The sequence below is a fragment of the Pseudoliparis swirei genome, chromosome 16 (assembly GCF_029220125.1).
Source record: "Pseudoliparis swirei isolate HS2019 ecotype Mariana Trench chromosome 16, NWPU_hadal_v1, whole genome shotgun sequence".
Classification (NCBI taxonomy): domain Eukaryota; kingdom Metazoa; phylum Chordata; class Actinopteri; order Perciformes; family Liparidae; genus Pseudoliparis; species Pseudoliparis swirei.
The window spans coordinates 22,636,443-22,664,237 of NC_079403.1; the positions used below are offsets into that span (position 1 = coordinate 22,636,443).

Here is a 27,795-nt window from a genome sequence, read left to right on the forward strand (position 1 = left end):
TTGTTTACTTGAAAGTGATTCAAATTGTATTTATTCTATTATTTTAAAAGGGACAGATGTAGGAGTCACAAATGGTGATTCTCATATTTATTATTATTATACTTATTTAAATCTGAGGATGTCTGTAGTAAAATGTATTATAAAGAATTTAACATAAAGACAGGACATTTGTGCAATAGAATTAGGCATGTTTTTGGAAATGAGAGTAGAGTTATTAAAAAACACGGCAAAATCTCACTCCAAGGTTTTTTGAAAAGTTGGCAGCTCTGGGTTATGTCTTAGTCGTGCAATACAGAAAGAAAAGTAGGCCCCGGGCTTTTTTTCTTTTCTCGGCGAGGACAGATTAGAGCAAAGAGATCACTACACATGGAGGACGGTGTTTTTATGGCACCCATACTCACCCACCTCGTTATATACGGTGGAGCAACAGTTCTACACATCCTCCACTGTTTCAAGCTGTGATATTACAGTGCTGCTGAAATGAGTCTTGAAACCCAGAACCAGTCATGATAAACCATAAATAATGATGCGTTAAGGTCTGTGGTTAGAGATTTAGTTCAAAGGCATCAAATATATCAGTAACTTCACTTTGTTTGTGGTCATTTATTACATTACATTTCATTTAGCTGACGCTTTTGTCCGGTACGTCGTCCAATACGTCGTACATACGCTTCAGGGTTCGTACGGTCATGAAAAAAAATGGAAAAGTCATGTAGTTTTCTAATGGTTATTTCCAGGCCTGGAAAAGTCCTTGTAGGAAAGTGTAATCCCAAAAGTTTTGGAAAACTCATGGAAATTTGTTATGTTCACATTTACGCTCAAAATATAAGCTTTTCTCTTTCATACTCGCGGTGCAAGTTTAGGCTTAAACAATAGTTTGATTAGAAGAATACAAATTTATGTTTATTCTTTTAATCAAACTATTGTCTCATTCATTTGTGTCATTTAAGGTTATATACTGTATGATTTGGAATTGTCATTCTTAGTTTAAATATGACATTGTCTTACTTTTTTATGTAAAAAAGAAATGTTTGTTCATGGAAATTTGGTGAAAAGTCCTGGAACCCCATCGGTCAACATGCCTTTACTCGCGGAGTCACTCCACGTCCGAGACGTTTTAACTGCTCTTCGAAAAGAACGACAATCTTGAGCCTCCTGCGGTCATCCAGGCCGTTTGCACACGGCCCCGGCCTTTTTTTAAAAGCCCTCGGCGTGTTTGGCTCTTCGCTTCCTCTCCGATTAGAACCTGCTCTGCTGGAACCAGATAAAACCGTCTTCACAAAAAGACTCCGGGGAGAAACGCCATACACCAGGCAGATCGTACGCTTCCCCCAAACACTGCTCAGAAGAGGAGGAAGTGAGACACTTTTTTTTTAAAATTTTTTTTTGCAGGGGCATTTAAGACAAAGATTTGAAACAGGGGTCCGCACACATGTGGCTGGGTTGTGAACGCTATCTGATGGAGAGGGTGGGGTGTGGAGAGGGGGGGGGGGGGGGTGATCAGGAATAAAAAACTGAGCAGGACTTGCCACAAAGAATGAAACAATCCCATATTTAGAACTCTGTGATGTGACGCCAGGCGGAGATGAGAAGAAAAGAAATGGACGAAGAAGAAGAAGAAAGAAGAAGAAAAAAGGAAGAAGTCTTCAGGCGTCTTAGCGTTTAATCAAAGTGCTTTCCAAAATGGATACATTTCAGGGTTTAAAAAAAAAATGTTTCTGGCTCTTTTCTGTTCATCCGTCTCTTTTGTAGTATTTATTTACTCCTGACGGGCAGATGCCGGCTTCCTGATCCAGAACCCAGATTGAATTAGAGCCTGTGTGATTGTAGATCAAAGTGTAAGAAGAGCCGTGTTCATTTAGAGGCCTGAGAGGAAAGGATCAAGGCCTAAGTCCCAGGATAAGCAACGGTCACCTCCTAAATAACCACGCTGTCACTCAAAAAGCACCGTGAGGCTTTTTCTTCGACGAATCTTGAGTTTGTCAGTGTGCAAACTGAGAGCTTGATGACTGTTTATTTCCAGCTCGTCTCTGCCCCCCCCCCCCCCCCTGGGTACTGTCAGCTCTCGCTCGCTCCTCTCTAAACGACATGTTCTCCAAATGCGAAGGAAGTATTGATGAAAGGCAGGGATGAGGAAAGACGCATCTCTGTAACTACAGAGGGCTTATCGCCCTGAACCGTGGACTGTGTGAGTGGAAGTAGTCGTTGGTTTGTGGGCTGGAGTTTTGAACCCGGTGTTCGGCCATCTTGTTTTTATTTGCGCAATTTCGTAGCGACGCGAGAGGGCGGAGCTAAGTACAACCGACGCCGAATAATAATGTTGTAGGTGATCGAAGACGTTACAGTCGACGGAAAAACCCACTGAGAGAGGGTTAAAGCTCTCAGACCAACGCAGATGGAGCATAACCTACTAAATGATGACATCATGCTGTATAGAAGAAGACTTGAAACTACAGATTGAGACAAAAACTCATGTTTACAATGTTTAGTGAGGGAATACATCAAGAGAGAAGTAGAGTCATTTATACGGACTTCTATACAACCAGAGGAGTCGCCCCCTGGTGGTCAGGAGAGAGAATGCAGCTTTAACGCATGAAGCGGAGACTTCTATACAACCAGATTAGTGGCCCCCTGGTGTACAGTGGAGAGAATACGGCTATAACACATGAAGCATAGACTTCTATACAACCAGAGGAGTCGTCCCCTGGTGGCCAGTAGAGAGAATGCTGCTTTAACACATGAAACATAGACTTCTATACAACCAGATTAGTGGCTCCCTGGTGGCCAGTAGAGCGAATGCAGCTTTAACACATGAAGCATAGACTTCTATACAACCAGAGGAAACGTCCCCTGGTGGTCAGGAGAGAGAATGCAGCTTTAAGGCACTTTCCAGACCCAGAGGTCGCCGTCTGCACTCGACCGGCTCGGTAACCAGCAGTCGTTCTCCGAGGGGCGGATCCCCTCCGGACGAGAGCAGTGTTGTGGTAACTGAGTTCATTGCTGTTGCAGGTGCCATCCTTCACAGGAAGTGGTCAGCACAGCATCAAGTCTCTGCAAGGATATTCAAAAGAGATGGGGGGGGGGGGGGCAGAGCAGTGCTTGTTTGAAGAAAAAGAAGACGGGGGGGAGATGTTAATTCAGGTGTTTTGCCTTGAAGACATTATTTTGTTATCTGTTACTTGTTTTAACTCCATATCAACTGTTTCACTCTGAATCCAAATGGACCTTTGCTTTTCATTTGTTCTCTCTCTTCTGTAAATGTTTGATGACTGCTCTTGCGTGGGGCTGCGTTCGGGGTTCTACTCGTGAAAACACGCTTTTGTGAAGCGTGTCACTTGAGCATGTTTTCACAGTTAAAGCCCGGCACGTGCGCGACATCAGGAGTCCATTGGCTTCAATCTTCTGCTCTTTTTTTCACACTGGATTTCCTGGGCAAAATTGAAAAGCGTTTCGGCTGTTTTTGAAGTATATTAATAGGGTGTGCTGCGAGTGATACACCCTGGCCTCACACACACACACACACACACACGTTGTACCCCAGTGTTTTCTCCTGAATTAATCCGTCATTAGAGGCAGTGGGTAACTGAAGCGGTCCCACCGCTGACACTTAACTCCATTTGTTATGTTTAAAGATTCAGTTTCACTTTGACAGGACGTGATGTCATGAGACAAAAGGAATGAGGAATTATGACTCTTTGACTCCTCTTTTTCCCAACTGAACCTTCTGCAATGACCTATATATATACAAATATATATATATATGAGTCATATATACCATACATGAAGCAGACCTGCCATTATTAACAGTAGGCTTCAATTTGAATCCTAAATCCCTCGAGATTGTTAAAACACAAGTCACACACTCATTTGTCTCTCTCTCTCTATCTCTCTTTCTCTCTCTCTCTTACTCTCTCTCTCTCTCTCTCTCTCTCTCTCTCTCTCTCTCGCTCTCTCTCTCTCTCTTACTCGCTCTCTCGCTCTCTCTCTCTCTCTCTCTCTCTCTCTCTCTCTCTCTTACTCTCTCTCGCTCTCTCTCTCTCTCTCTCTCTCTCTCTCTCTCTCTCTCTCTCTCTCGCTCTCTCTCGCTCTCTCTCTTACTCTCTCTCTCTCTCTCTCTCTCTCTCTCGCTCTCTCTCTCGCTCTCTCGCTCTCTCTCTCTCTCTCTCTCGCTCTCTCTCTCTCTCTCTCTCTTACTCTCTCGCTCTCTCTCTCGCTCTCTCTCTCTCTCTCTCTCTCGCTCTCTCTCTCTCTTACTCTCTCTCTCTCTCTCTCTCTCTCGCTCTCTCTCTCTCTCTCTTACTCTCTCTCTCTCTCTCGCTCTCTCTCTCTCTCTCTCTCTCTCTCTCTCTCTCGCTCTCTCTCTCTCTTACTCTCTCTCTCACTCTCTCTCTCGCTCTCTCTCTCTCTTACTCTCTCTCGCTCTCTCTCTATCCCTCTCTCACTCTCACTCTCTCTCTCTCTCTCTCACTCTCCCTCTCTCATTCTCCCTCTCTCTCTCTCTCTCCTTCCACCTAGAGGGCAAACTTGTGTCACAGATATTCCACACTGCAATGACCCCTCTGTCATTCAGATATTGTTTGTGCTCCGTTTTCTATTTTTAGCCGATCGTTTGTGAACGTTCCGCTCGCCGCAGCCTCTCCACGCCGGAACACTCTCACCACCGCGTTACGGACGCAGACGTAAACCTGCGAGCGGCCCGTAAACACAGGGACGCGTCGCCAAGACGTTTTACCTCTGCCTCCCCGAGCGACCTGGCCTACCTGTCAGTTTCTTGCACACACACACACACACACACACAATCAAACCTGGCATGCCCATCAGCTCACAGTGTCACACATGCTAACGGCTCCCAGCGCCGTGTTTATTGGCCTGTTACAGAGCTGTTAAACACAATTGTGTTTCAACACGACCCTGCATAACCTCAACCTCAACTTTTACCCCCGAGTTGTGACGGGAAACAGGCCCCTCCCACTTCTGACCCGTTAGCACAGAGGAAACTCGTCTTTTCTTGCCTTTTCTTTTGGGCCCTCTTATGCACAACCATTCACAAACACTGGATTGCCCCTTCTCCTCTCTCCTCCTCCTCCTCCTCCCTTTCCGATGCACAGGACCTCAGTCGGCATGGGGGGGGGGGGGGGGATCAGTGGTTTTGAAGCAGTGAGGCTTATGGGACATTCTGACCTGGCACCACATTCCTCTTTTGGATCTGTCAGCGCCGCTCCTCTTCCTCGCTGTTAATACCCCTGTCCACTATGTGTATTTATTTATTTGTATGCGTTTTATTCGCATAACTCAAAAAGTATTAAACCGAATCGTATGAAATTCGGTGGGATGATTGGTTATTCTCCGGGGACCATTTGATTAGATTTTGGGATTGATTGGGTCAAAGGTCAAGGTCGAGGTCATGAAAAGGTCATAATCTTCTTTTTACCATAGCGCGGTCAATTTGTATCCAATTGGCATGCAACTAATGCCAACATGTTCATAATTCAATGCCCAATCTTGTGATATACGATGGTATGCGCTCTCCCGAGTGCCCGTTCTAGTTCATGTATGCAACGAGATTTCACAAAATGTTTGGTCATAAAAATGTGGTTTAAAGTCGTGGAAACCCACTTGCCAACGTGTGTGTGTGTGTGTGTGAACCCTGTGATATGACTGATGCTATTGTAGCTACGCGAACCCTTTTTGGGAGCCGCCATGGTTGTTGGGAACCAACAGTTGCGTCTGCGTGTCGCGGATGCCGCCCACCTTTATGCTAACGTTAGAATCGAGCTGCCGTGCGAGGCAGCGACACACATCATCCACTCTCGAGTCGTCCCTCGTTGGTTCGTGGACCGCCGTCTCGAGGCCTCCAGGTTGACGTTTTGCCGGTCGCCATCTTGGATTTCAGCTGTCACCTTCTTTGCAACCAGGAAAGTGTCCATATTTGGACGCCAGGAGGAGAAATGTAGTGACACCGTATACGGGTCTGGTAGCAACAGTGACCTGTCAATCACAGTAGCCGCAGAGGAACATGAAACACTCCTCGACGTTGTCGTTAATACAAACAACAACGTTACGTTTGTGCGCCCTTGACTCTTTCTTATTATATTTTCACTTGTTTATCATATTTGCCTTGGATACAACTTCAGCCAGGAAGCGCTTTGCCTCCTGCAGTAGGTATGGATTACAGTAAGAAGTTAGTCCCGGGATCCTGCGGGCCCCCACGGACTTTAGCCACGATTGAATCCAGACTCTGGCAAGACGTCTGACCACCATTACATCTGTTTGCTGGAGCATTATTGCCCTCGTCTCTCCGTGCCGTCATCCTTCTTCCAGCAACTTTTGCCATTTGAAATCAAATATTCAAGAGCGCCCTCTGGTCCCCCGGTGCCTTCACTGTTCTGACTCTGGTGACCTCAGCCACCCCCACACACCCACACACTCAACGTTCTTTACCCAGCGCCCTCGCCATCACGTGGGCTCGTGCGCCTCAGCCAGAGTGAATTACAACATGTTTGTTTCTGTGGTTTTTCTTTGTGGCTTTTAGTAGCCGTCACTAAAGTGTGTGTGTGTGTGTGTGTGGGGGGGCACGACGACGACTTAATACTGATTAGTGTCAAGTCTGCGGTTTAGATTTAGATGTAGCATCTTTCTGATGGTCATCTTCTGGTTTTGTTTGTTCCTTGCAGTGTGTTTATTGTTTGTTGTGCTCTGTGGACTTTGTCTATTGTTGTCTGTAGGATTTTTTTTTTGGTGGCAAATGACTTTCCCCACTGGGGATTAATGAAAGTTTTCTAAATCTAATTTACGCAGCCGAAAGAACGCATTGTCCATTCAGGATTGCGTTTTTTTGTGATTATTTATTTAACTAAACGAAACAAGAAAACAAACAAAAGAACAAAGGAACTCCTCATACTGCCTCTCCTGCGCTGGTAGGACCCAAAAACACATCGGCCTACCCAGGTGCATGCTGGTCCTGTACCTGCCTCCTCATACACACAACCACAGGTGCCCACAATTAACGAACAAATGAAAAACAAAAAGACTAAATATGTCTACCCAACAACAACAACAACAAAGAACAATTAAACTAAACTAAAAACTATCATTGGCCAGACTTGGAAAGGTATCTTTGTTTTTCTCTTGGTTGCCGTGGGGATAAACAGCAAAGCATTATACAGTCACAAGCAAACGCCATAAAGGGATATTACATGTGATGTTTTATTGCCCACGTTGCATCTGTTAAGTGAAGAAGGATATACATCCTCCTGTGGCACAACCTACTCAATAGCACAAAGAAAATGGGCTGACCTTAAGTCTTAACTCACCCTTTCCGAACTCTACTTCGTATCTAATTTCGCAAATATTCTCTCAACAATTGCTAATAAAAGAAAAGGTTGAAATGAGACGTAACGTCTGGTGGAGTGAATAGCCTTCCATCTGCGTCTTCTCAAACACAGACAGGCCCGTCTCCTCTACCAGGGTCAACTTTCATCTGGGAGCATTTACGTTACAGTTTAATATTTCCCCGTGATTATGTTTAACGGTTTGACGTACGGTGACAGATTTAGTCAACCATCAGACACGAGAACGGGAACTAAAACAATTCCGGTCCCTGTAGTAGCTCATGTACAGCCGGTCTGTGTGGTAGCTCTGAAATGAGCCTTTTGAAACAGCAAATCTTGGAAGTGTAAGATTACTTTCTGCATGTTATGCTTGAACTTAGTCTGATTATTTATCTGTGACAGCAAGAGGGTTAATCTTACACTTATATAAGCAGAGATATATATCTACGTGCATACTTTTGATACTGGTTCTACATTGATTAGTCAATGAATCAAAATATCAGTTATTGTATCGTTTATCAATGCAAATGTGGACGTCTTATTTATGTAAGCTTTTAAATAGAAATACTAAACATTTGCCTGTTACGGCTTCTATGAAAAGAGAAGTTTGTTTTTCTTAGTTTCATGTTACTTAAAAAATAAAAAAGCAAAAAGATGGTTGAGACAAACTGAGTAATGTGAATATTATTTCACCGGGTTTTGGTTGCTTTTCATACTATTTTCTATTGTTACTGGCATACTTAATAATGCTAATAATAAAATGGAATGGAATAATAAGATTAAATATAAATAATATTCGGTTCATGAGGCTCTACGATAAATCAACCATGTGATCAATATGCAGCATCATTCCCACTTTTAACTGAGAACAACAACTTAAAACATTCTTACAGGGTTCGTACGTTCATGGAAAACCTGGAAAAGTCATGGCATTTTTAAATGGTCATTTCCAGGCCTGGAAAAGTCATGGAAAAAAACTTATCATAAAAGTTTTGGAAAAGTCATGGAAATTTGTTATAATCACGTGTTCATTTACGCCGAGTTTGAAATAATGAATGTTTTTTAAAGAAAAACGCTCAAAATATAAGCCGGCGTACGCTCTCAATACGCTCAATGTTCTAAATTGTTCATGTTTTTACCGAGATTTCAGTTTGGTCATGGAAATTTGGTTTAAAGTCCTGGAAAAGTTCTGGAAATCCATCGCTCAAAATGTGTAAGAACCCTGTTCTGAACTGAAGAACAGTTTCCCGATAACAACATATGGCCTAAGTTAAACACACTATTGGAGTGGAGACTGGGGTCGTAGTGGGCTGCATTGGATTTCTCAAAAACCCATCGGCGTATAGCGACTGGCTTTTCTTCGGCTAGGTCATTAGCTTCGAAGACTTGTTCTATGCACGCTGTCCATTGTGAATTTTTTGGCTTGAACTCATCAATTCTCCCAAACAGAGACACCGTGTGTCTCCTTCCCTGGGAGAATGTACAGTCTTTATCCTCGCCGCCAGTCGCCGTGGTGTATCACGAAGCGGGCGCACAGGTCGCGTGAGTAGCTTTATTCATTCGGCCAAGACAAAATCCTCAAGTCCAATTCAATTCACTTTATTTTGTATAGCCCAATATCACAAATTGCGAATGTGCCTCTGGAGGCTTTACCATCCGTACACATACGACATCCCTGACCTTTGACCTCACATCGGATCAGGACAAACTCCCAAGAAAAACTCAAAAACACCCTTTCAGGTAGAAAAAAGGGAAGAAACCTTGTGGAGAGCAACAGGAGGATCCTCCTCTCCAGGATGGACGGAAGAATAGACGTCATGTGACCAGTTACTCAGATGTACACTGCCGTTCAAAAGTTTGGGGTCACTTAGAAATGTCTTTATTTTTCAAAGAAAAGCACTGTTTTTTTAATAAAGATAACATGAATCAAAAATACACACTATACATTGTTAATGTGGTAAATGACTATTCTAGGTGGAAACGTCTGGTTTCAAATGAAATATCTCCATAGGTGTATAGAGGCCCATTTCCATCAACTATCACTCCAGTGTTCTAATGGTACATTGTGTTTGCTAATCGCCTTAGAAGACTAATGTCTGATTAGAAAACCCTTGTGCAATTATGTTAGCACAGCTGAAAACAGTTATGCTGGTGATATAAGCTATACAACTGGCCTTCCTTTGAGCTTGAAGTTTGAAGAACAAAATTAATACTTCAAATATTAATCATTATTTCTAACCTTGTCAATGTCTTGACTATATTTTCTATTCAATTTTCAATTCATTTGATGAATAAAAGTGAGTTTTCATGGAAAACGCGAAATTGTCTGGATGACCCCAAACTTTTGAACGGTAGTGTATATTCAAACCATATCAACTCAATGTGATCGATGGACCGCGATGGCCGAGTTTCAGGCAGATAGTTGGGGCGAGTGTGTGTGATGATGTGACGAGACGTCTCCAGCAGGAGCGCGTTAGCCTCAGGCAGTAAGTTCTGACTCCACCCCCCCCCCCCTTTGAAGAGAAATCAAAAGAGGAAGCTGCGTGAGATGAATGTGTAACCACATCTCTCCATCTCAGGCTTTTATTTAGCAGTAGCTGAGATGAACACACACACACACACATGTGCTGCCGTCGGCCCCTGGACCCTGCGCTCCTTCTCTGTTAACGAGTCTTTTAAATCAGTGCAGCCCCGGCGGAATGGAAAAAAGACGCTGCTCTTACACTCACTGGCTACTTGCTCCTTTTTTTCCCTTTCTTCTTCTCTTTCCTTTGTTGAACAGAGAGATACGTGTGACACAATGCAGCTGGAATGGTTTCTCCAACCCTTTAGAAAAAATACAAGACTTCAAATATGATTCACGTCCAAGAGTCGAGTGTAGAAAAAAAGTGAATAATGTCCCTGAAGTTGTAAACGGAGTTGTGTTTCCCTGAAGATGGAAGTTCACTTTGGTTCTAAAAAGGTCTTTCGGAGTCTCACGCTGAGCTGCTGCTCGTCTTTGGAAGGCAGAGACGACGGTGTCGTAACACAGGAACACTGACGTGGAGCAGGACTCTCACACACACACACACACACACACACACATCACACACACATCACACACACACATCATGCACAGCACCAAGCTCTGCTCACATCAAGGAACGCTTTATTCAGCCTGTTCAGCAACACACACACACATGCACGGTTGTGAGTGTGTGTGTGCGTGTGTGTGTGTCTGTGTGTGTGCGTGTGTGTGTGTGTGTGCGTGTGTGCATGTGTGTGTGTGTGCATGTGTGTGTGTGTGCGTGTGTGTGTGTGTGTGTGTGCGTGTGTGTGCATGCGTGTGTGTGTGCGTGTGTGTGCGTGTGTGTGTGTGTGCGTGTGTGTGTGTGTGTGTGTGTGTGTGCATGTGTGTGTGTGTGTGTGTGCATGCGTGTGTGTGCGTGTGTGTGCATGCGTGTGTGTGTGCGTGTGTGTGCATGCGTGTGTGTCTGTGTGTGTGTATGTGTGTGTGCATGCGTGTGTGCATGTGTGTGCATGCGTGTGTATGTGTGTGTGTGTGTGCGTGTGTGTGTGTGTGTGTGCGTGTCACAAATCCCCCACCTTCCTAGCTAAATGCATCCTCCTGTCATTCCAGATCCTGTCATATTCACCTCGTTAGTCCCTCATTCCCTTCACCTGGTCCTCACGCCCTTCTCACCTGCAGCCCATCCCCTCGTTAGTCCCTCACTATTTAGATCCCTCACTTACACTTGTCCTCTGCCAGATTGTCTTGTGTTTCACCGCCAAACCTTCCAGCGAATTCCTAGTACTAGTTCTGATCTGCCTGTTACGACCCTGTTTGCCTGTTTGCCTGTTAACCCGACTTGAGGTTTTTGCCCGCCCCTTTTTGGATTTGTTGCCCTGTTTGACGGACCACCCGGTTTTGACCCTGCCTGAAACATTGAGTTAACTGCCTCCTCCTGCATTCCTGTGTTTGTCGTGCTTTTGGGTTCCAGTACCTGTAACCTTTACAGTGCGTGTGTGTGTGTGTGTGTGTGTGTGTGTGTGTGTGTGTGTTCAACCCTCTCCTGTGGCCCCTCAGCGCCCCGTGCTCACCTGCTGTCTCTCTACCCTCCTGTCCCTCTCTCTCCAGCTGGAGCTGCAGTCGTGCTGCGTGTTCCTGCCCAACGACAGCCTCCCGTCGCCCAGCACCATCGTCTGCGGCGACATCCCCGGCACCGTCCGCAGCTGGTACCACAACCAGGCCTCCATGCCCGGCACCCTGGTGCTGTGCCTGCCGCAGGTCAGCGTCCTCAGCGCCGGCCACAAGTACATGGAGCCGCTGCAGGAGCTCCCCTTCGTGGTCTCCAAGCCCATCCTGGAGGAAGGTACCGAGTCCCATGTTGTTGTTGTTGTGTATTTTATTGAGTCAATCAAATCAAATACAATACAATATTATTCTGGATAATATACAAAACAGAAAGACTGAAAAGTTATAGGGAGAAGCAAAAAATGCTTATATATTCCTATCCTAAATTGATATCAAATAAATCAGAAAATTAATATAAAATAAAGAAAAAATAACAATATATATATATGCATACACACATACACACAGACATACTTCCACATACATCTTCCATATAAATACGTTTTTAATCACATTTATAACTCTCAAGAATTGTTTTATAAATAATTCCCGATATGATATGATTTTCCTGTTTTTGTCCCACAGTGGGTGCACATCAGAGCATCAATGAAAATAAATATAAAACACAACAGCGATACTAAAAAAACTAAATACTAAATATACAGGGGGAAATAAATGATGTCGCCACTATAATTACAGCGCCTCAAATACTGCGAGGAGGCCAGGACCTACACAGAAATAGTGATTTGAAAGCTTAAAAATGAGAAAACAAAATGTTGCTCATTTGGAAAAAAACAAAGACTTCATTGAGAGAAAAAAATCATGAAGTGATGAATTGTTGATAAAGAAGGGGCACAGTCATGCTCTTCAATAATAAGTAAAATAAGAAGCAAAATAGAACAAATTGTGTTGTTCGGCTTTGAAATCGTCTGATTATTATATAATTATTATTATGATAATAATCATGATTAGAATATTAGATGATGTGGGGTAAACAAGAAAATCAAAGTTAAAAAGACATTTTGCAGAATGAAACTATTAAATTAGCCTTTTTGATTAAATGTTTATGAATAAATTGGTCAAAGTAAAATACTGAGCAACCTTTTGCTTTCTCTATACAAAGTGGGGATTTTACATAATTTATTCTTTTATTATAACGGCTGGAAGAAAACAAATCTACTTGACTCTTTTGCCCATGCTTTTATTAATAATTGAAACGAATGCTTTCATAGCAGCGACGTGGGCCGCTGTGGCGTGAATTCATCATCATTACGGCCCGTTTCAACGCCGAGCCGACCTTTGACCCGCCGCCGCTCACTTACCGCGACACAAGACAAACAAACTTAAGCGGAGCGACTTTGAGAGATAGATGGTGCGCACATGTGGCACGCACACCTGGGCACATTGACATAAGCAACACGCCGTGTTTTCTCTCAGGGAGAAGTAGAGGGGGGGTCTGGGGGGGGGGGGGTCTCTCCAACTCTTTAATGACATCAGCATTGGGCAAACAGAGAGAGAAAAACAGTGACATCAGCCTCGTCGATGTCGCCCGTCAAAACTCACGGCCCGTTTGCTTTTAGTGAATCATTCCTCGCGTTCATCGCCCTGTGCAAGCCCCTCCCCCTTCGGCATGCCATCGTTCCATGTTGGCAAGCGTGGCGTCCGGCCTCAGACCCACAGGTTTAAAGACACACTCCTTCTTACAATCTTTAATGTGTTCCATGAAGCTCTCATACAGGTTTTTAAAGGTCAGTGAATGGGATTATGTAATAATAATAATAATAACTTTATTTATATAGCACCTTTAAAACATTTTTTTACAAAGTGCTCCACAGAGAGCAAGAAACCAATATTACATTTAAAAATATATATTAAAATAACAATTAAAAAATAAAAATAACCAATTAATTTATAAACCAAAAAATTCAAAATAAATCAAAAACAGACAAACTAAATTAGGGGAACCAAAGTTCTTCATAAAAAGACTAGATCACTTAAAAGCTGTTCTATATAGATTGCTGACCTCTCCTTAATTCACTTTTTTTCAAATCTAGTCTGCATCTCTTTTGCATTACCTGTGGTCCGCTCTTTCCTCTCATCGGGGGTCCGATCGGCCGGGTCACGTGACCGAGGTGGGCTCGCTCACGGCGAGGTGTGGACCCGTCTCCCATCCTCACACGGGAAGAGAGGAGGCCACAGACGACCACACTATTTTCTTTATTTACATTTATTTAACCGGGAAAAGCCTCCGTCGAGATGTTTTGTGACCCACACTCCTCTGCGTGTAGGAAGAGGTGCGATGCCGTCGTACGTCCTCACACAACACTTAAAACATCTGAAGCGTGTGACGACCAACACAATTCCACATTTTCCCGTTTCCTGCTGTTTCGTATAAAAAAAGCTTTTAAATAGCAGAACAAAGGGATGGGATGGGGGGGGGGTGCTTTTATTGTGAAGGAGTTAAAAGGAAATGTGTTGATTAATTAATCAACTCGGCCTTTTTCGTGGCTTTTCAATAAAACTCCACTCGTACTGCGGGAGAGGAAGAGGAAGCGGATCCAAATAAATGGGAGGAGGAGGAGGAGGAGGAGGAGGAGGAGGAGGAAGGGAGGCTTTTATTGTGAAGGATTTATAGGAAGGAGATTGCAGCCCGCTCCTTTGACCGCGCTACGCACACGCGCGGACACGTACGTGGCCTCTTCCTCTTCCTCTCGACCCGCTCCTCTTTACATCTCCGCCGGTGTTTCCGTTGTTCACCCTCTCCCCCCCCCCCCCCCCCCAGGCGACGCCTTCCCGTGGTCGGTGAGCCTGAGTCAGTCCAGCGTGTACACGCTGCTGGGGCAGCAGCGCCGCCTCAGCCTGCTGGAGCCCATGGGCTGCACCTCCACGCTGGCCGTCACCTCCCACAAGCTGCCCGGCTGCTCCTCCTCCGAGGGGGGGGGCGGGGGCCACTCCTTCGTGGTGTGCCTCCATGTGGATCTGCAGGCCGTCCACGTCAAGTGCTCCAACCCTCAGGTCAGCGAGGCGACATCATCAGATTTGCGTGTATATTTATACCAATCATCCCTGTCGTAAACACTCCTGAAACACACACACACACTCACACACACACTCACTGGAGCCCTGGCAGGACGGTCCTGCCCCCGCACGATTCTCTCTCTCTCTCTCTCTCACATCAGATTGGACTCCGGTAAACAAACAGGGGCCTCCTCTTCTAACGCGGCATCGATTTCAACCAAAGCGGGAGCGTAAACACGAGAGTGTCGCCTTGTTTGCTTCGGTCGAATATTTTTGAGGTTTTGGGGGGGGCGAGGGGAGAGAGAGAGAGCGCCGGGGGAACGGCGTCCAGGACGCGGCGTCAACGCTCTGCAGACGATCCGGCGAGAGCCTGATGACTCCGGACAGGTTGGAACCGGTTCGTCCCGGCGCTCCGGGTTCTACGCCCGCGCGTGCCATTACACACGCTTTTTGGGGGAGTTTTCCGCAGTGGAATTAGCCGTATGGAGTTTGGTTTCCTCCGTAAACACTTGGATCGGGGGCGGGGCCTCTTCGAGCGGCCGCGCCACGACGAGCCTCGCCGATATCGAGGGGGAATTGGTACCAGACGGACCAATGAGAAGGCCTTAATCCGGCGGAGGAGGAGGAGGAGGAGGAGGAGGAGGAGGAGAGCCGGTTGGTTCTGAAGGGGAACGTTTGTTTTTCTTTTCTTCCTCTCCTGCTCCCCCCTTTTCAAATGAAGTGCTTGTCTCTGGCAAAGACGGGACGGATTATTGAGATTATGAGATGAGTCATTATTAGTTTCTGGGTCCAATGAAAACTCCTCACTCCTCTCCTCCTTTTCTCTCCTCTCCTCCTTTTCTCTCATTTCTCCTCTCCTCTCGTCACTGATCCTTCCTTCTCTCCTTCTCTCTCCTCTTCTCACCTTTCTCCTCTCCTCTCCTTTTCTCTCCTCTCCTTTCCTCACTTATCTTCCCTCTTCTCCTCTACTCTCCTCACTTCTCTTCCCTCCTCACCTTTTCTCTCCTCCATTTCAACCCTCACTTCTCTCACCTCCTCTCCTTTCTCCTCACCTTTTCTCTCCTCACTTCAATCCTCACTTATCTTCCTCTCCTTTCTCCTCTCCTCTCCTTTACTCTCAGATTTATATTAACATCTCTCCTCTCTCCTCACTTCTCTCCTCTCATCTCTTCTCCTTTCTTCCCTTTTCTCATTTCTCCTCTCCTCTTCTCTGACTTTAAATGTCTGACTTGAGGGGTCACACACACACACACACACACACACACGTATACTGAAGGTTGACACAGCGCTGCCCGGCGAGGTGCTGGAGTCCCGTCCAGCGCTTTGAAAGTCATCTCATAAAAACCAGAGAGCTTTGGCCTCCCCACTGCTCCGGGCATCTGAACCTCATTTTTGTGACTTTAAATCAGAGTTTCCATACGACGTGGATTAACTTTATACCACACGAGAAGATATTTTTAGAAACTGGGGTGAAACAGTCGAGCCACTTTATATTTAACTTTATTTGAGATGCTTACCGGTAGCCACAGGTGTCACGGTTTTAATGTTTAAGAGTTGGTTCTCGTCCAACAGCAGCAGAGACATGGACGTTATTTTTACAAACATAACACCACTCATCTTATTGATTAGTTAATTCATCATAATTCATTTTATTTATTTATTTTTCCCTTGCCTGGAAACCAATTCAATTCCATGTACATGCATACGCTCATACATATACATCTGCCATCATCAATTTATTTTGTTTCTTTAAATAAAAAATTGAATTAAATCATTTAAAAAAAATTAAAAACTCACATACAACACATGCATTTTTCTTTATTTATTATTATTTAATTAATTATTTTCTTTCTTTTTTCATTTTCACAATACTATGACTTCATGATGTTGTGTCCCCTGTTCCGTCGTCCTCTAGGTATTAAGTCTATGTAATGTCTTTTGTCTAATAATAATTTTTTAAATAAAATAAAATAAAAAAAGAGACATGGACGTGATGTCTTAGAAAGCATAAAAGTTATAAAAGAATAAACATTAGAAAAAGGCGAGAAAAAAATAGACGAATAATGTATGCATAGAAATGAAAGAGCAACACAGTGTTATCACCACAGGGTTTGAACATTATTTAGTTTTCATAATTTATTTGTATTCTTTTCTTTGAACACATTCGACTGTTCTTCTCACTTTAAAGCGACACTAGTTCATTTCGAGACGTCGTTCTATTTAGCTTCCATAACATGTCTTCCTTCAGACGTGTGGAAATATTTTAATTCTTCTACTTTGTCTATTTGCGTCAGTAGATTTGTCCTAAACTCACTAAAACGTATAATTAGATAACGCCTTATCTGCAGTGTGTACGGAAAGACCCCTTTACATTTTTCACTCTTTGTTTTATTGCAGTTATTTGCTCAAATCAAAAAAGTTCATGAATATTCACTCAGCATTTTTGCAAATTTATTAAAAAAGAAAAAATGAAATATCACATATGCAAACATGACATTTCAGGAACACTGATAATCCAAAAGATTATTGTAAGCAATCAAATGGTGACGTTTTAATGGTGATATTTAGCTCCTTTTTTTTGTTTTGTTACTATATTCACTTCACAAGTGTTCATCATTTTACAAAACATATCTTATTTAATGTTTGAATAAGATTTTAAATCAGCAGCTCTTTTATCCACCACACTTTCCAGTTTCTCTCTATATTCTGAAGGTTTTTACTTTATAAAACATGTTTAAATTCGTCATTTTAATGTCTGTTTGCATTATTTTCAGAAGTATGGACTAATCCAAAGAGAGATATCTAAAACCCACTCTGCCCAAACCTTTTACTCTCATATGTTGATGAAATGAAACGAGAACTTTGAACCTTCGGCTTCATCCAACGCTCAGATCTCTGCTCTGGCAATGTGTGACAAAGAGCACATATTTCATAATATTATGCCTCGTTTGTGTATTTAAACACACAACTTCCCAAAACTTGTAATGCAAAATATAATTGCCTCGATCTAAGTAATCAACCGGGGAAGTTTCATGGTGATGTGTATTCATTACCTTGTGTACCCTATTCACCATCAATCAAGTGGTGCTGTGCTCACACAGTGTGTCTGATGGGGACTCGTACCGTATCAGGACCACCTTGAAATCAGCACACACACCACCACCAGCCTTTGCTTTGACCTTTGACCCCCACACACAGCCGTACACGTTCAGATACCACGCCTACTCAACGGCATTTTCACTTCCTGTGAACGTAGCGTTCCTTCATCTGAGCCGACCCGTCTTTCATCCGCCGAGTTGTTTTTATGAATGACTGCCGAAGCCTCCAGACGAACAGACCTCCTGATCCGCAGATGACGGCTCGTTGGAAACCCTGTATGTGTGAGTGTGTGTGTGTGTGTGTGTGTGTGTGTGTGTGTGTGTGTGTGTGTGTGTGTGTGTGTGTGTGTGTGTGTGTGAGTGTGTGTGTGAGTGTGTATCCTGACAGCAGTAGCTGAGATGAACCCACTGGCCCTACTTTGCACCAATCAGGGATTTCACGAGCAGGAAGTAGGTGCAGGACGGAGCGGCGAATGGCAGATGAGAAGATAAGATCCGAATTATTGAAGTGTGGTCGGAAACAGACAGAATGTGAGAGGGTGCATGAACACAAATCAGTTGGCGGGGTGAAAAGTGAAAGCAGCGACCTCCCCCCCCCCTCTCCCCTCTCTCTCTGCTGAGCTCGCCCCCAGACTCTCATCTCTCGGCATTCCTTGCAGAAGGCCCTCGTTGTGCTTTCGGTAGGACATCCAGGACTCTGAGGGACGGGGAGCGTGGAGTCGGGGTCGGGTATGGCACACAGCTGTCGCCCCCCCCCCCCCCCCCTCATCCTCTCGTGCGTCCGTACGCGGGTCTCTTCCCTGGACATGTTTAAAAAATGGCCCAGCTGTGATGTATTGTGTTGCTTCTCAACTTTTTGATTTATGCTTATTTATGGAGGGCCTGCCTCGTAATGTGCGCGCTAACAGGCGTGTGCAGAAATGTTTTTGGGAGTAGCGAGAGAGGGAGGGAGATGGAGAGAGAGAGACGGGGGTAGAGGGCTATGTGCGATCATGTGTCCGTGCACCTTTTTTACTTCTGAGGGCTCAGACTTGGCTGCAGAAGCGAAAGCGTTCAAAATCCCGAAAATTAGCTCACTGTGAAAGAGCGCCGCTTTTCTTCCCTCTCTCTCTCTCTCTCTCTCCCTCTCTCAAGAACACGGGGGTGAACGCATGAACAAGCGAAAGCATCACATCACATTCCCCGGCCTTCCGCTCATGTTTTCCACTCTTGTTTTTGGCCTTGTAGTCTGAAGCCCCGCCCCCTCTCTTTCATGTCAACGCACGATATAAAAAGAGTCGAGAACACTCGACGACGAGCCTTCTGCCTTTTTCCCGAGTTTATTTGTTTTATTTTATTTTCGGGGGGGGGAGGGGTTAATTGATGACACAACTCCACTTTCCCTCTGCGGGTGTTTCTTTGGGAGTTGTTGTTGTTGTTGATAACGTTGTGATGAGGACGGACGACGAGAGTCGAAGAGAGCGTTAGAGTGAAAGAAACGTGAACGGGCACCGCGGTCCCGTTTCTCCACGGTAACGAGGCCGAAGTCGCACGATGAAGAAGAGGCCAAGTCCCATCATGCCAACGGGCTCAGAAGTCAGAAGCACATAACTGCTTCCTGCCTCCTGCCTCCTAAGCCGGCCTCCTGTCATGCCCCGCCCCCCCTTTCTGGATCGTGGTCCATGCCGATGAAGTATTCACACACTTTGTCATCCTCATTGAATGTGTTCATGTAACTCTGTCACGCTTCCTTCTGGTCACATGACGTATATTCTTCTGTCCATCCTGGAGAGGGATCCTCCTCTGTTCTCCCCTGAAGGGTTCGTCACTCTTTTTCCCCGTGAAAGAGTTTTTTCTCTATTTTTGGGGGAGTTCTTCCTGATCCGATGTGAGGTCAAAGGTCAAGGATGTAAAAGTATGTGTCCAGATTGTAAAGCCCGCGGAGGCAAATTTGTAGTTTGTGATATTGGGCTACACAAAATGAAGTGAATTGGTTATTATCCGGGGACCATTTGATTAGATTTTGGGATCGATCGGGTCAAAGGTCAAGGTCAAGAAAAGGTCAAAATCTTCTTTTTACCATAGTGCGGTCAATTTTATCCAATTGGCATGCAACTAATGCCAAAATGTTCATAATTTAATGCCCAATCTTGTGATGTACGAAGGAATGCGCTCTACTGAGTGCCCATTCTAGTTTATTCAAGGCATAGTCGGAAAAGATGCGTTCAAAGGCTCAACTCAAAGGCTTCTGTCTCTCTCTCTCTCTCTCTCTCTCTCTCTCTCTCTGCAGGTGCAGCTGTTGTACGAGCTGCTGCTCAGCTGGAGCTCCACGTGGGCTCGCCTCCAGAGGCTCGGCATCCTGCGACAGACCTCCAGCGGCGTCCCGGAGCCCCCCGCCGGCGCCGCCCCATCCTCCCCGGTGCGCAGCAGCGCCGGCACCGCAGCGCCGGACACCAGCACCTGCAGCCGGTCCGCGGACTTCGGGCCCCCCACCGAGGTTCGTTTTCACTGGGGTCGGACTGACGTGGTTTAATTATGGGGGATTCTTGAATCTGCACATCGAGGTTTTTTTAATATACAGTGGGTACGGAAAGTATTCAGACCCCTTTAATAAGCTAAAATCAAAAAAGTTCATTTTATTTCTCTTTTTTGTACACAGGGTCTGAATACTTCTGACCATGTGATATTTCATTTTCCTTTTTTTTAATAAGTTTGCAAAAGTTTCTACATTTCTGTTTTTTTCTGTCAAGATGGGGCGCTGAGTGACATTAATGAAAAATACAATTAACTTTTTTGATTTTAGCAAATGGCTGCAATGAAACAAAGAGTAAACATTGTAAAGGGGTCTGAATACTTTCCGTACCCACTGTATATTCTCATCTCTACTTTATCTCACACCCCAACACAGTATCGATGTCGTCGTCTCCAAATTCATTGTGTTTCTCCAAATGTTCCACAAATGCTTTTTTAATTAATTAATTAACTTTCATTTTGCACAAATCAAACAATAAGAATAAAATAACAGAGATAAATGAGAATCACGGTGCAGGAAAAAGACAAAAAGAAAACTGGACTTATTTGAAGCCTCCAAATTTGACAAAATTACAAACATTAAAAAATGCATAAGATAGAAAACACTTAATTTTCAAGTTCTTGCATTCATTTTGGTGAACGCAAGAAATTTGCACACATTTTTTAAAAAAAAAGATCAAAGAAAATAAATAAATAAATAACAAAGAGATACATTAATATCACAGTGAAGGAAAGAGACAAAGTCAACTAGGGTTATTTGAAGCCTCCACCTGTTTAATATTTCAAATTTGACAAAATTACAAACATAGAATGAAAAATGCATAAGATAGAAAACACTTAATTTTCAATTTCTTGCATTCATTTTTGTGAACGCAAGAAAGTTGCACACAAAAAAAGATCTATTTGAAGCCTCCACCTGTATACTATTTCAAATTTGACAAAATTACAAACATAAAATGAACTACGCACATGCATATAACACTTAATTTTGCATTTCTCGCATTAATTTTGTTGAACGCAAGAAAGCTGCAGAATTTTTTTTTTTTCAAAGGTCAAAGGTCACTGATGCTCTTGCTCATAACTTGTGAATTCACGCGCCTGACGAAGGCGATGTCACCACAGGGGTCCAATGGGGTAAAAAGGAAGGAAGGGATGATGATGATGCGCCGTGCGTCGGCTCGGGGCGGCAACTTATTGTTTTTTCGGTGCTAACGCATGCAATGTGTCTGCAGAAAGAAATCTGTTTTGTTTGGGAACAACTTTTTTCTACTTTTTTTTTTTCTTCTCAAAAGCTGGAAAAATCTCATCAGCGCTTGTGTCTGGTACATTCTTTGTTTTTCTTACCCAGAACAGATCCTCCAGATAGGCTGCGGGCTCGTGTTTGATTCATGTGAGCTGGGGGAGCTTGATTGAGTATAAACCTCTTAATTTGAAGGGAAACAATAACCTGTGTTTACATGTGTTGCCGGGTAGAATATCCAACCCGAGCCGAGCGTGCAGGTAAACGAGCCGCCGAGTGTTCTCCTCTTCGCCCCGAGGCCACGCTCCTCCTCGGCGTGGACTTTTCCTTTCTTCTTCTCCTGTTATTACAGTAGCAGCAGCAGTGGCTCGCCGAGGGTCCAGGGCCTGGGGCGGGGGTCAGGCATGCGTAATATGGATGTGTGCATGTGTGTGTGAAGTAGTACCAAACGACGGTGTCGTTGAGTGTTTGCGTTGTCGGAGCGCTCGGCACCGAGCCCGGCGGGACTCAAGGCAACGCGACCACCGGGGGGGGGGCCTCCTCCTCCTCACATTGCTGACAGCCCCCCCCCCACCCCCCCGGTGGTCACAGCATACCGCGCCCCCGGGAGCCAATAAAGTGTCCACACACACACACAGTGTTTCATACGTCGACGTGCATCTGCGTCTGTGTGTTCTTGCGTCACAAGTGGCAGCGGTTCAGTTTGGCAACGGCGGGGTGGTGGGGGGGGGGGGTTGGGGGGGCGGCGACAGCATAGCGCGTCTGTAACAAGGCCACCGAGGGCCCCCCGAGGGCCCCCCGACAGCCCCACTTGTCACTGTTTACCTAAGTACAAACACTGGTAGAAGTGTTTAGTCCTCCGGGAGGCCGGGTGATTGAGCAAGAATGTGGGAGCTGTTTTGATAAGTCTCAGCGGTAGTGGCAGCCCCCCCCCCCCGACTCCCCCCTCCCTCCCAAAAGCTATCGAGTCCACACAATATTCTGTGACATGTATATATATATAGATGAGACTCCATGACCTGCCTCTCTCGCTCTCTATCTTCTCTCATCGCTGACCCCTCCCACCTGTCCCCGAGACGTTCTTCTCGCCCCCGTGATCTCTCACCCCCCCCCTTTTTCTTCAGACACCTCCCAGCCTGCTGTTGTCTTCCCAGTGTTTGGGTCTCTCTGATGGGCGAAGACAAACTCTGCAAAGAAAATAAACCCCCGAGATGCGGGGGTGGGGGGGGTGGGGGGGGCAGGAATTAGACTGTATACTTTACAGCTCGGTTTATGGAGGTGTGGGAAAATCTCTCTCTCTCTCTCTCTGAGTGTGTGTGTGTGTTTGGGAACACCTCTGCCGAAGCCACGCCACCACATGTGTTCCTCAAGGCCTCACCTTCATCAGAGGAGGAGGAGGAATTTCCTGTCGATCATAAAAAACATGAACTTGGGGGGGGGGGGGGTTAAGTTTTTTGCGATGTTTTCGTTTTACAGTGGATTGGTTTTTTTCTTTGTTTTTTTCACAGCACCGACTGGATGTTGTCATTCACGCCGTGTGATCCTAACACGTAACAGGACATCTCTAGGAATTTAACTTAATTTGTTTTTTCCAAGTTATTAAAATTACAAGTATGGATTAAAGTCCCTTGAAATTCTTAATTTATTTTTTATCCAAAATATTGGTGGATTTTTCTCTCTTTTTAAATTCATTTACAATTCTTCCACAAAAAGGCCAAAAGATCTTTTTTAATAACTTTTTCCAAAATGAATCCATTCCAAAAATACTTTCTTTCCTAATTTGGCTTTTCCCAAGTAGTCTAACATTCCAGCTTGTAGGTATTATTAAATCCTCTTGAAATTCTCAATTTTGTTGTACTCCATAACGTTGGTGAATTATTCCATCTTTTTAAAGATTGGAAATATTCCTTCACACATGAAGACCAAAAGATATCTTTTAATAACATTTCCAAAAAATGAATACACTCATGTATAGAAATGTCTTTTTTTCCTCATTGACACCTGCGTAATTTGTTTTTTTTTAAACGCCTCTCGTCTTGAGAGACTCCGAGTTCCGGAGCGACAGCGGCGGTTCTGGCGAGCGGCGGCGGCGGCCGGGTGTCCGATGCTCCGTGTAACCACGCTACAGTACACAGTGGTCTGAGCTTCCCACAGCGCCAGCGGCTGGCTCCTGTTTCCACACATGACATTACAGAGTCTAATCCCACCGACCGGCCAGAACTGTAAACTAAACAATCCCAACCACACACACACACACACACACACACACACACAGGCCCCGTGTTTTGACTCCAACTCAACAATAATCAGTCCCCAAATGGCAGTTGACGCTAGAATATCTCTCATTGAGACTGACTGAACACAATTACTTACTTGGATCATGTTACTCTGTGCCAGTCACCGTTATTACACACACACACACACACACACACACACACACCTTGGCTGTTTGGTTGCATGGGAACACGTAATGACTCTGCTTGACACTTGACTGGAGTAAATGCTCGTTCTGGAGGGAATTACGTGATTACGCTTTTTTTGGTCCATATGGAGGGTATTTCATTTCATCATGTTGAGTTTGATGAAGCTTAAAATCATGTTATATATATATATATATAGTGTGCTGCGTATGGCTGATGCAGCACAGGGCCGTGGTTCCCATGCCTGCAGAGCTCTCAGGGCCCCGCGGCGTTGCCAACTTTGTGCCTGTGTTTTCTGGGGGCGTTTTATCTGATTGGAAATCTTACATTTTCCGATAGATAACGCTGCGCTTGATTCTCATCTGTTCCCAGAGGCGCCCCGACACGCTGCAACGTTGACTCTATTTTCTGAATCGCCGTAATCCCTCATTTATTTATATCATTGTCATGCGTTGTTATACATATAAATATATATGCGTTGCTCTGCTGTCAGCCACCCTCGACTGTGAGATGAAATTAGATTTGCAATTTAACATGGGGCCTCTCATTCTATACACACACACACACACTCCCTCCCAGATGCCTCAGCGGGAACACAGTTCCCTCATCTGGACCCTCTTTAAGACGCTGTAATCAGCCCAGCAGCTGTGGGGGTTTCTAATTGAGATGGTTTGATAATCTCGCTGACCACAGCCAGCCTCGACAACCATGACACAATCTGTCATTACCACGCCGCCGCGATGGGGGGGGGGGGGGGGAGGCCCGTGGAAAAGAGCAAAACCCCGCCATGCCAGCGCGGCAGATCGCCACATTTGTTTGTTTTGCAGGCTCAGAGAGACGTTTGGGAAACGGATGAAACCGGGAAGAGTACAAGAACTGTCATCCTCGATGCCCCGCCAACCCCCCCCCCCCCCCTCCCCAGTAAAGAGACAAGAGGCCCCTCCCCCCTTCATTTCTTAGTCTTTCCCAAGATGAGTGTGTGTGTCCTGGCGCACTTGAGTGAAAGCAGGTCACGTGGGGTGCTGGTGGCTTCGTTTTTGGGGTTTAACACCAGTGACAGCTCCACACAATGGCTTTGAACCCCTCAAACCACCACCACATCGCTCTCAGCTCTGCTCACCAGACACTGATGTCATCTACTACGCTCCAAAAAGGACAGGAGAGAGATGAAGCCAGCGGTTTTGCGTAGTTGTGGCTGCACACACACACACACACACACAGACGCATTCACACGTGGCGGCGCACCAACGCCGGCAGATGGACGAGCTGACAGTCTGACGTGAAGCTTCAGAAATTGAAGGCCGTGAAATGTTATTTCTTGTTTTGGTCTCTTCGGCGGTGAACTGACGGTGAAGTCCTCGACACTCAAATACGACGTCGCCGACACATTCCTCTGCCCTTCAGTCGGTCGAGATTTGTTTTTGAAAATTAAATTAAATTCTTCAAGCTCAGTTGTAGTTAGGAATTGGATAGTGAGGCAATATTTGATGGTTTACTTAATTTGATCAGATTTTCTGAGACGTTTGAGTCAGTATGTGCTCGTTGATATCAATTTAGGTATAATTGATGTATCATTTCATCACAATTCCCCCCCCCCCCTCCTAAAGAAGATGAGTCATCATATTGAATTATTGCCTCGTCACCAGCCCTGACTGACCCGTGTCCTGTCTCGGTTCCCTCAGGGCGACTCGGTGCCGGCCGGAGACGACGGCCCGTTTGCCGACCCGGTCACTCTGGAGCAGAAAACCAGCAGCATCGGAGGCACCAGCGGGAAGGTCAGCCTCTGGATGCAGTGGATGTTGCCCAAGGTCACCGTCAAACTGTTTGCTCCCGACCCGGCTGCCAAGAAGACAGGTACGACTTCACCTCCACCTGACGCCGCGGCTCTCTTTCTTCTTCTTTTAAATACCATGAATCTCCGTTCTCTTTTTTCCAACCTCTGTTGCTGATTGTTATTACACAGCTGGTCTAAACCAGATGTCCACCTCTGGTTCTTAAACGCCAATGTTGATGACCAGGGGTCCTCTGGTTGTATAGAAGCATATGATTCATCTGTTAAAGCTGCATTCTCTCTAAATTCCATTAGGGGGGCGACTCTTCTGGTTGTTTAGAAGTATTTGCTTCATGAGTTAAAGCTGCATTCTCTCTAAAGTCCACCAGGGGGCGACTCCTCTGGTTGTATAGAAGCATATGCTTCATATGTTAAAGCTGCATTCTCTCTAAAGTCCAGTAGGGGGTGACTCCTCTGGTTGTATAGAAGCATATGATTCATGTGTTAAAGCTGCATTCTCTCTACCGACCACCAGGGGGGCGACTCCTCTGGTTGTATAGAAGCATATGCTTCATATGTTAAAGCTACATTCTCTCTAACGTCCAGTAGGGGGTGACTCCTCTGGTTGTATAGAAGTATATGCTTCATATGTTAAAGCTGCATTCGGTCTCTATAGTCCATTAGGGGGTGACTCCTCTGGTTGTATAGAAGCATATGCTTCATGTGTTAAAGCTGCATTCTCTCTAAAGTCCATTAGGGGGCGACTCCTCTGGTTGTATAGAAGCATATGCTTCATATGTTAAAGCTGCATTCTCTCTAACGTCCAGTAGGGCGTGACTCCTCTGGTTGTATAGAAGTCTTAAGTTATAAGTTAAGACAGAAATGATGGGTCAATTTCGGGTCAATTTCGACTCAAATAGACGATAATGCAGAGGATGCTTTAGGGCGGGGCTACAAGGTGATTGACAGGTCGCTACCAGAGTCATATACTCTGTCTACTACGCCGTCCCTCCAAAATATGGTCACTTCCCTTCACCGGTTGCAAAAAAAATCTAAACGGCGAACTCAAGGCTTCAAAACTGCCGTTGACAACCGATGGTTGTAGGGCGGCTACCCCCACTTTGTATATACATGTATGTATCATATGTTCTGAACACATAGCAGAGCTTCATGTTCATAGCAGCAGCAACAGAAGTACGGAACCATTGAAGGACTACGAGCAACGACAGCATTTGTGATTGAACCCAATTTGATTGTCGATGATTAATCAGTGGAATCAGACACTCAGAGATCTCACAGTCCTGCTGCGTCGACACTCAAAAGCTACCGCCCCCCCACCCACCCACCCCATCCCCCTTTTTCTCGCACATAGTGTGCACTTGGAAGCGAAAAGCAGCTGGAGGAGAAAAAGAGGGATTGGAGCGGAAAAGACAAATAAATAAATGGATGATGAATCCCAAGCGAACCGCCTCTTCTCCCCTTTAGATTTACTGCGGCGATGAAAGGCTAGATTTACCTTTAATTGGTGGCTGTAATATTTAGCATCTGCCAAGCAGATCGGCCGGCTTAAGGTCTTTGAATGGTGGAGAGGGAATGTTTCGGAGGACCTCACAGAGATGGTTTGACTTAGAGACATCCTAAATAGGCATTGCTTTCGGATTTTGGACTTAATGTGCACCATCTGAGCGGCGAGATGAACTTCCCACTGGATCCTCTGCGCCGCAACACATTCGGCATGTTATTGAAAACAAGCGTTTGTGCGCAGGCGATACATTCGACGCCTTATGTCACACACGGACATTCTTGGGAGATAAGCGTGCCGCGGTCACGGCGGCAGACAATCTGCTCTGATGTCATTTGTTTTTCAACTGCAAAAAAAAGGAAATAAGATTATTGTCTCTCCGGAGAAATGGAGAACGAAAGAAAAAAAAAGAGCCACTCCACGACGCATCGGTTCTGGGCTCGAGTGTTATGCCATTACGTGTTGGAAGATTAGAGGTAGAAATCGAAGCGTGAGGCTCCAGAGGCACACATCAGTGCTCTAGATGAACCATGTAAGACCGATGCTCTGAGTTTTAAAAAACCCTCATAGATCAATATCAACGGTTCGGAGACCATGAGTTTCTGAGTTTCACAGCTCGGGAGAGTTATTTCCACAAAAACGCTGACATGCCTTGTGTTTCAATTTTAATAAACCGTTGGGAACCTCTGCATTTCGAACCTCTGCAAAGCAACAGTACAAGAACAACCTCTCAAGGACTCCCTCTAGTCCGAGTTCAGCCGTGTGTGACA

At 45.1% G+C, this 27,795-nt stretch overlaps 1 protein-coding gene across 5 annotated transcripts in view; it reads left to right on the forward strand.

Annotated features, from left to right (window-relative positions):
- The window catches only part of LOC130206618 (intermembrane lipid transfer protein VPS13B-like), a 401,351-nt gene that overhangs the window by 199,460 nt on the left and 174,096 nt on the right, over positions 1-27,795 (forward strand). For all 5 annotated transcript variants that reach the window (XM_056434667.1, XM_056434665.1, XM_056434669.1 and 2 more), the window contains exons 23-26: positions 11,449-11,683; positions 14,228-14,460; positions 19,831-20,037; positions 25,415-25,586. In XM_056434667.1, the coding sequence (XP_056290642.1) occupies positions 11,449-11,683; positions 14,228-14,460; positions 19,831-20,037; positions 25,415-25,586 (847 nt within the window). The remainder of the gene's footprint in view (positions 1-11,448; positions 11,684-14,227; positions 14,461-19,830; positions 20,038-25,414; positions 25,587-27,795) is intronic.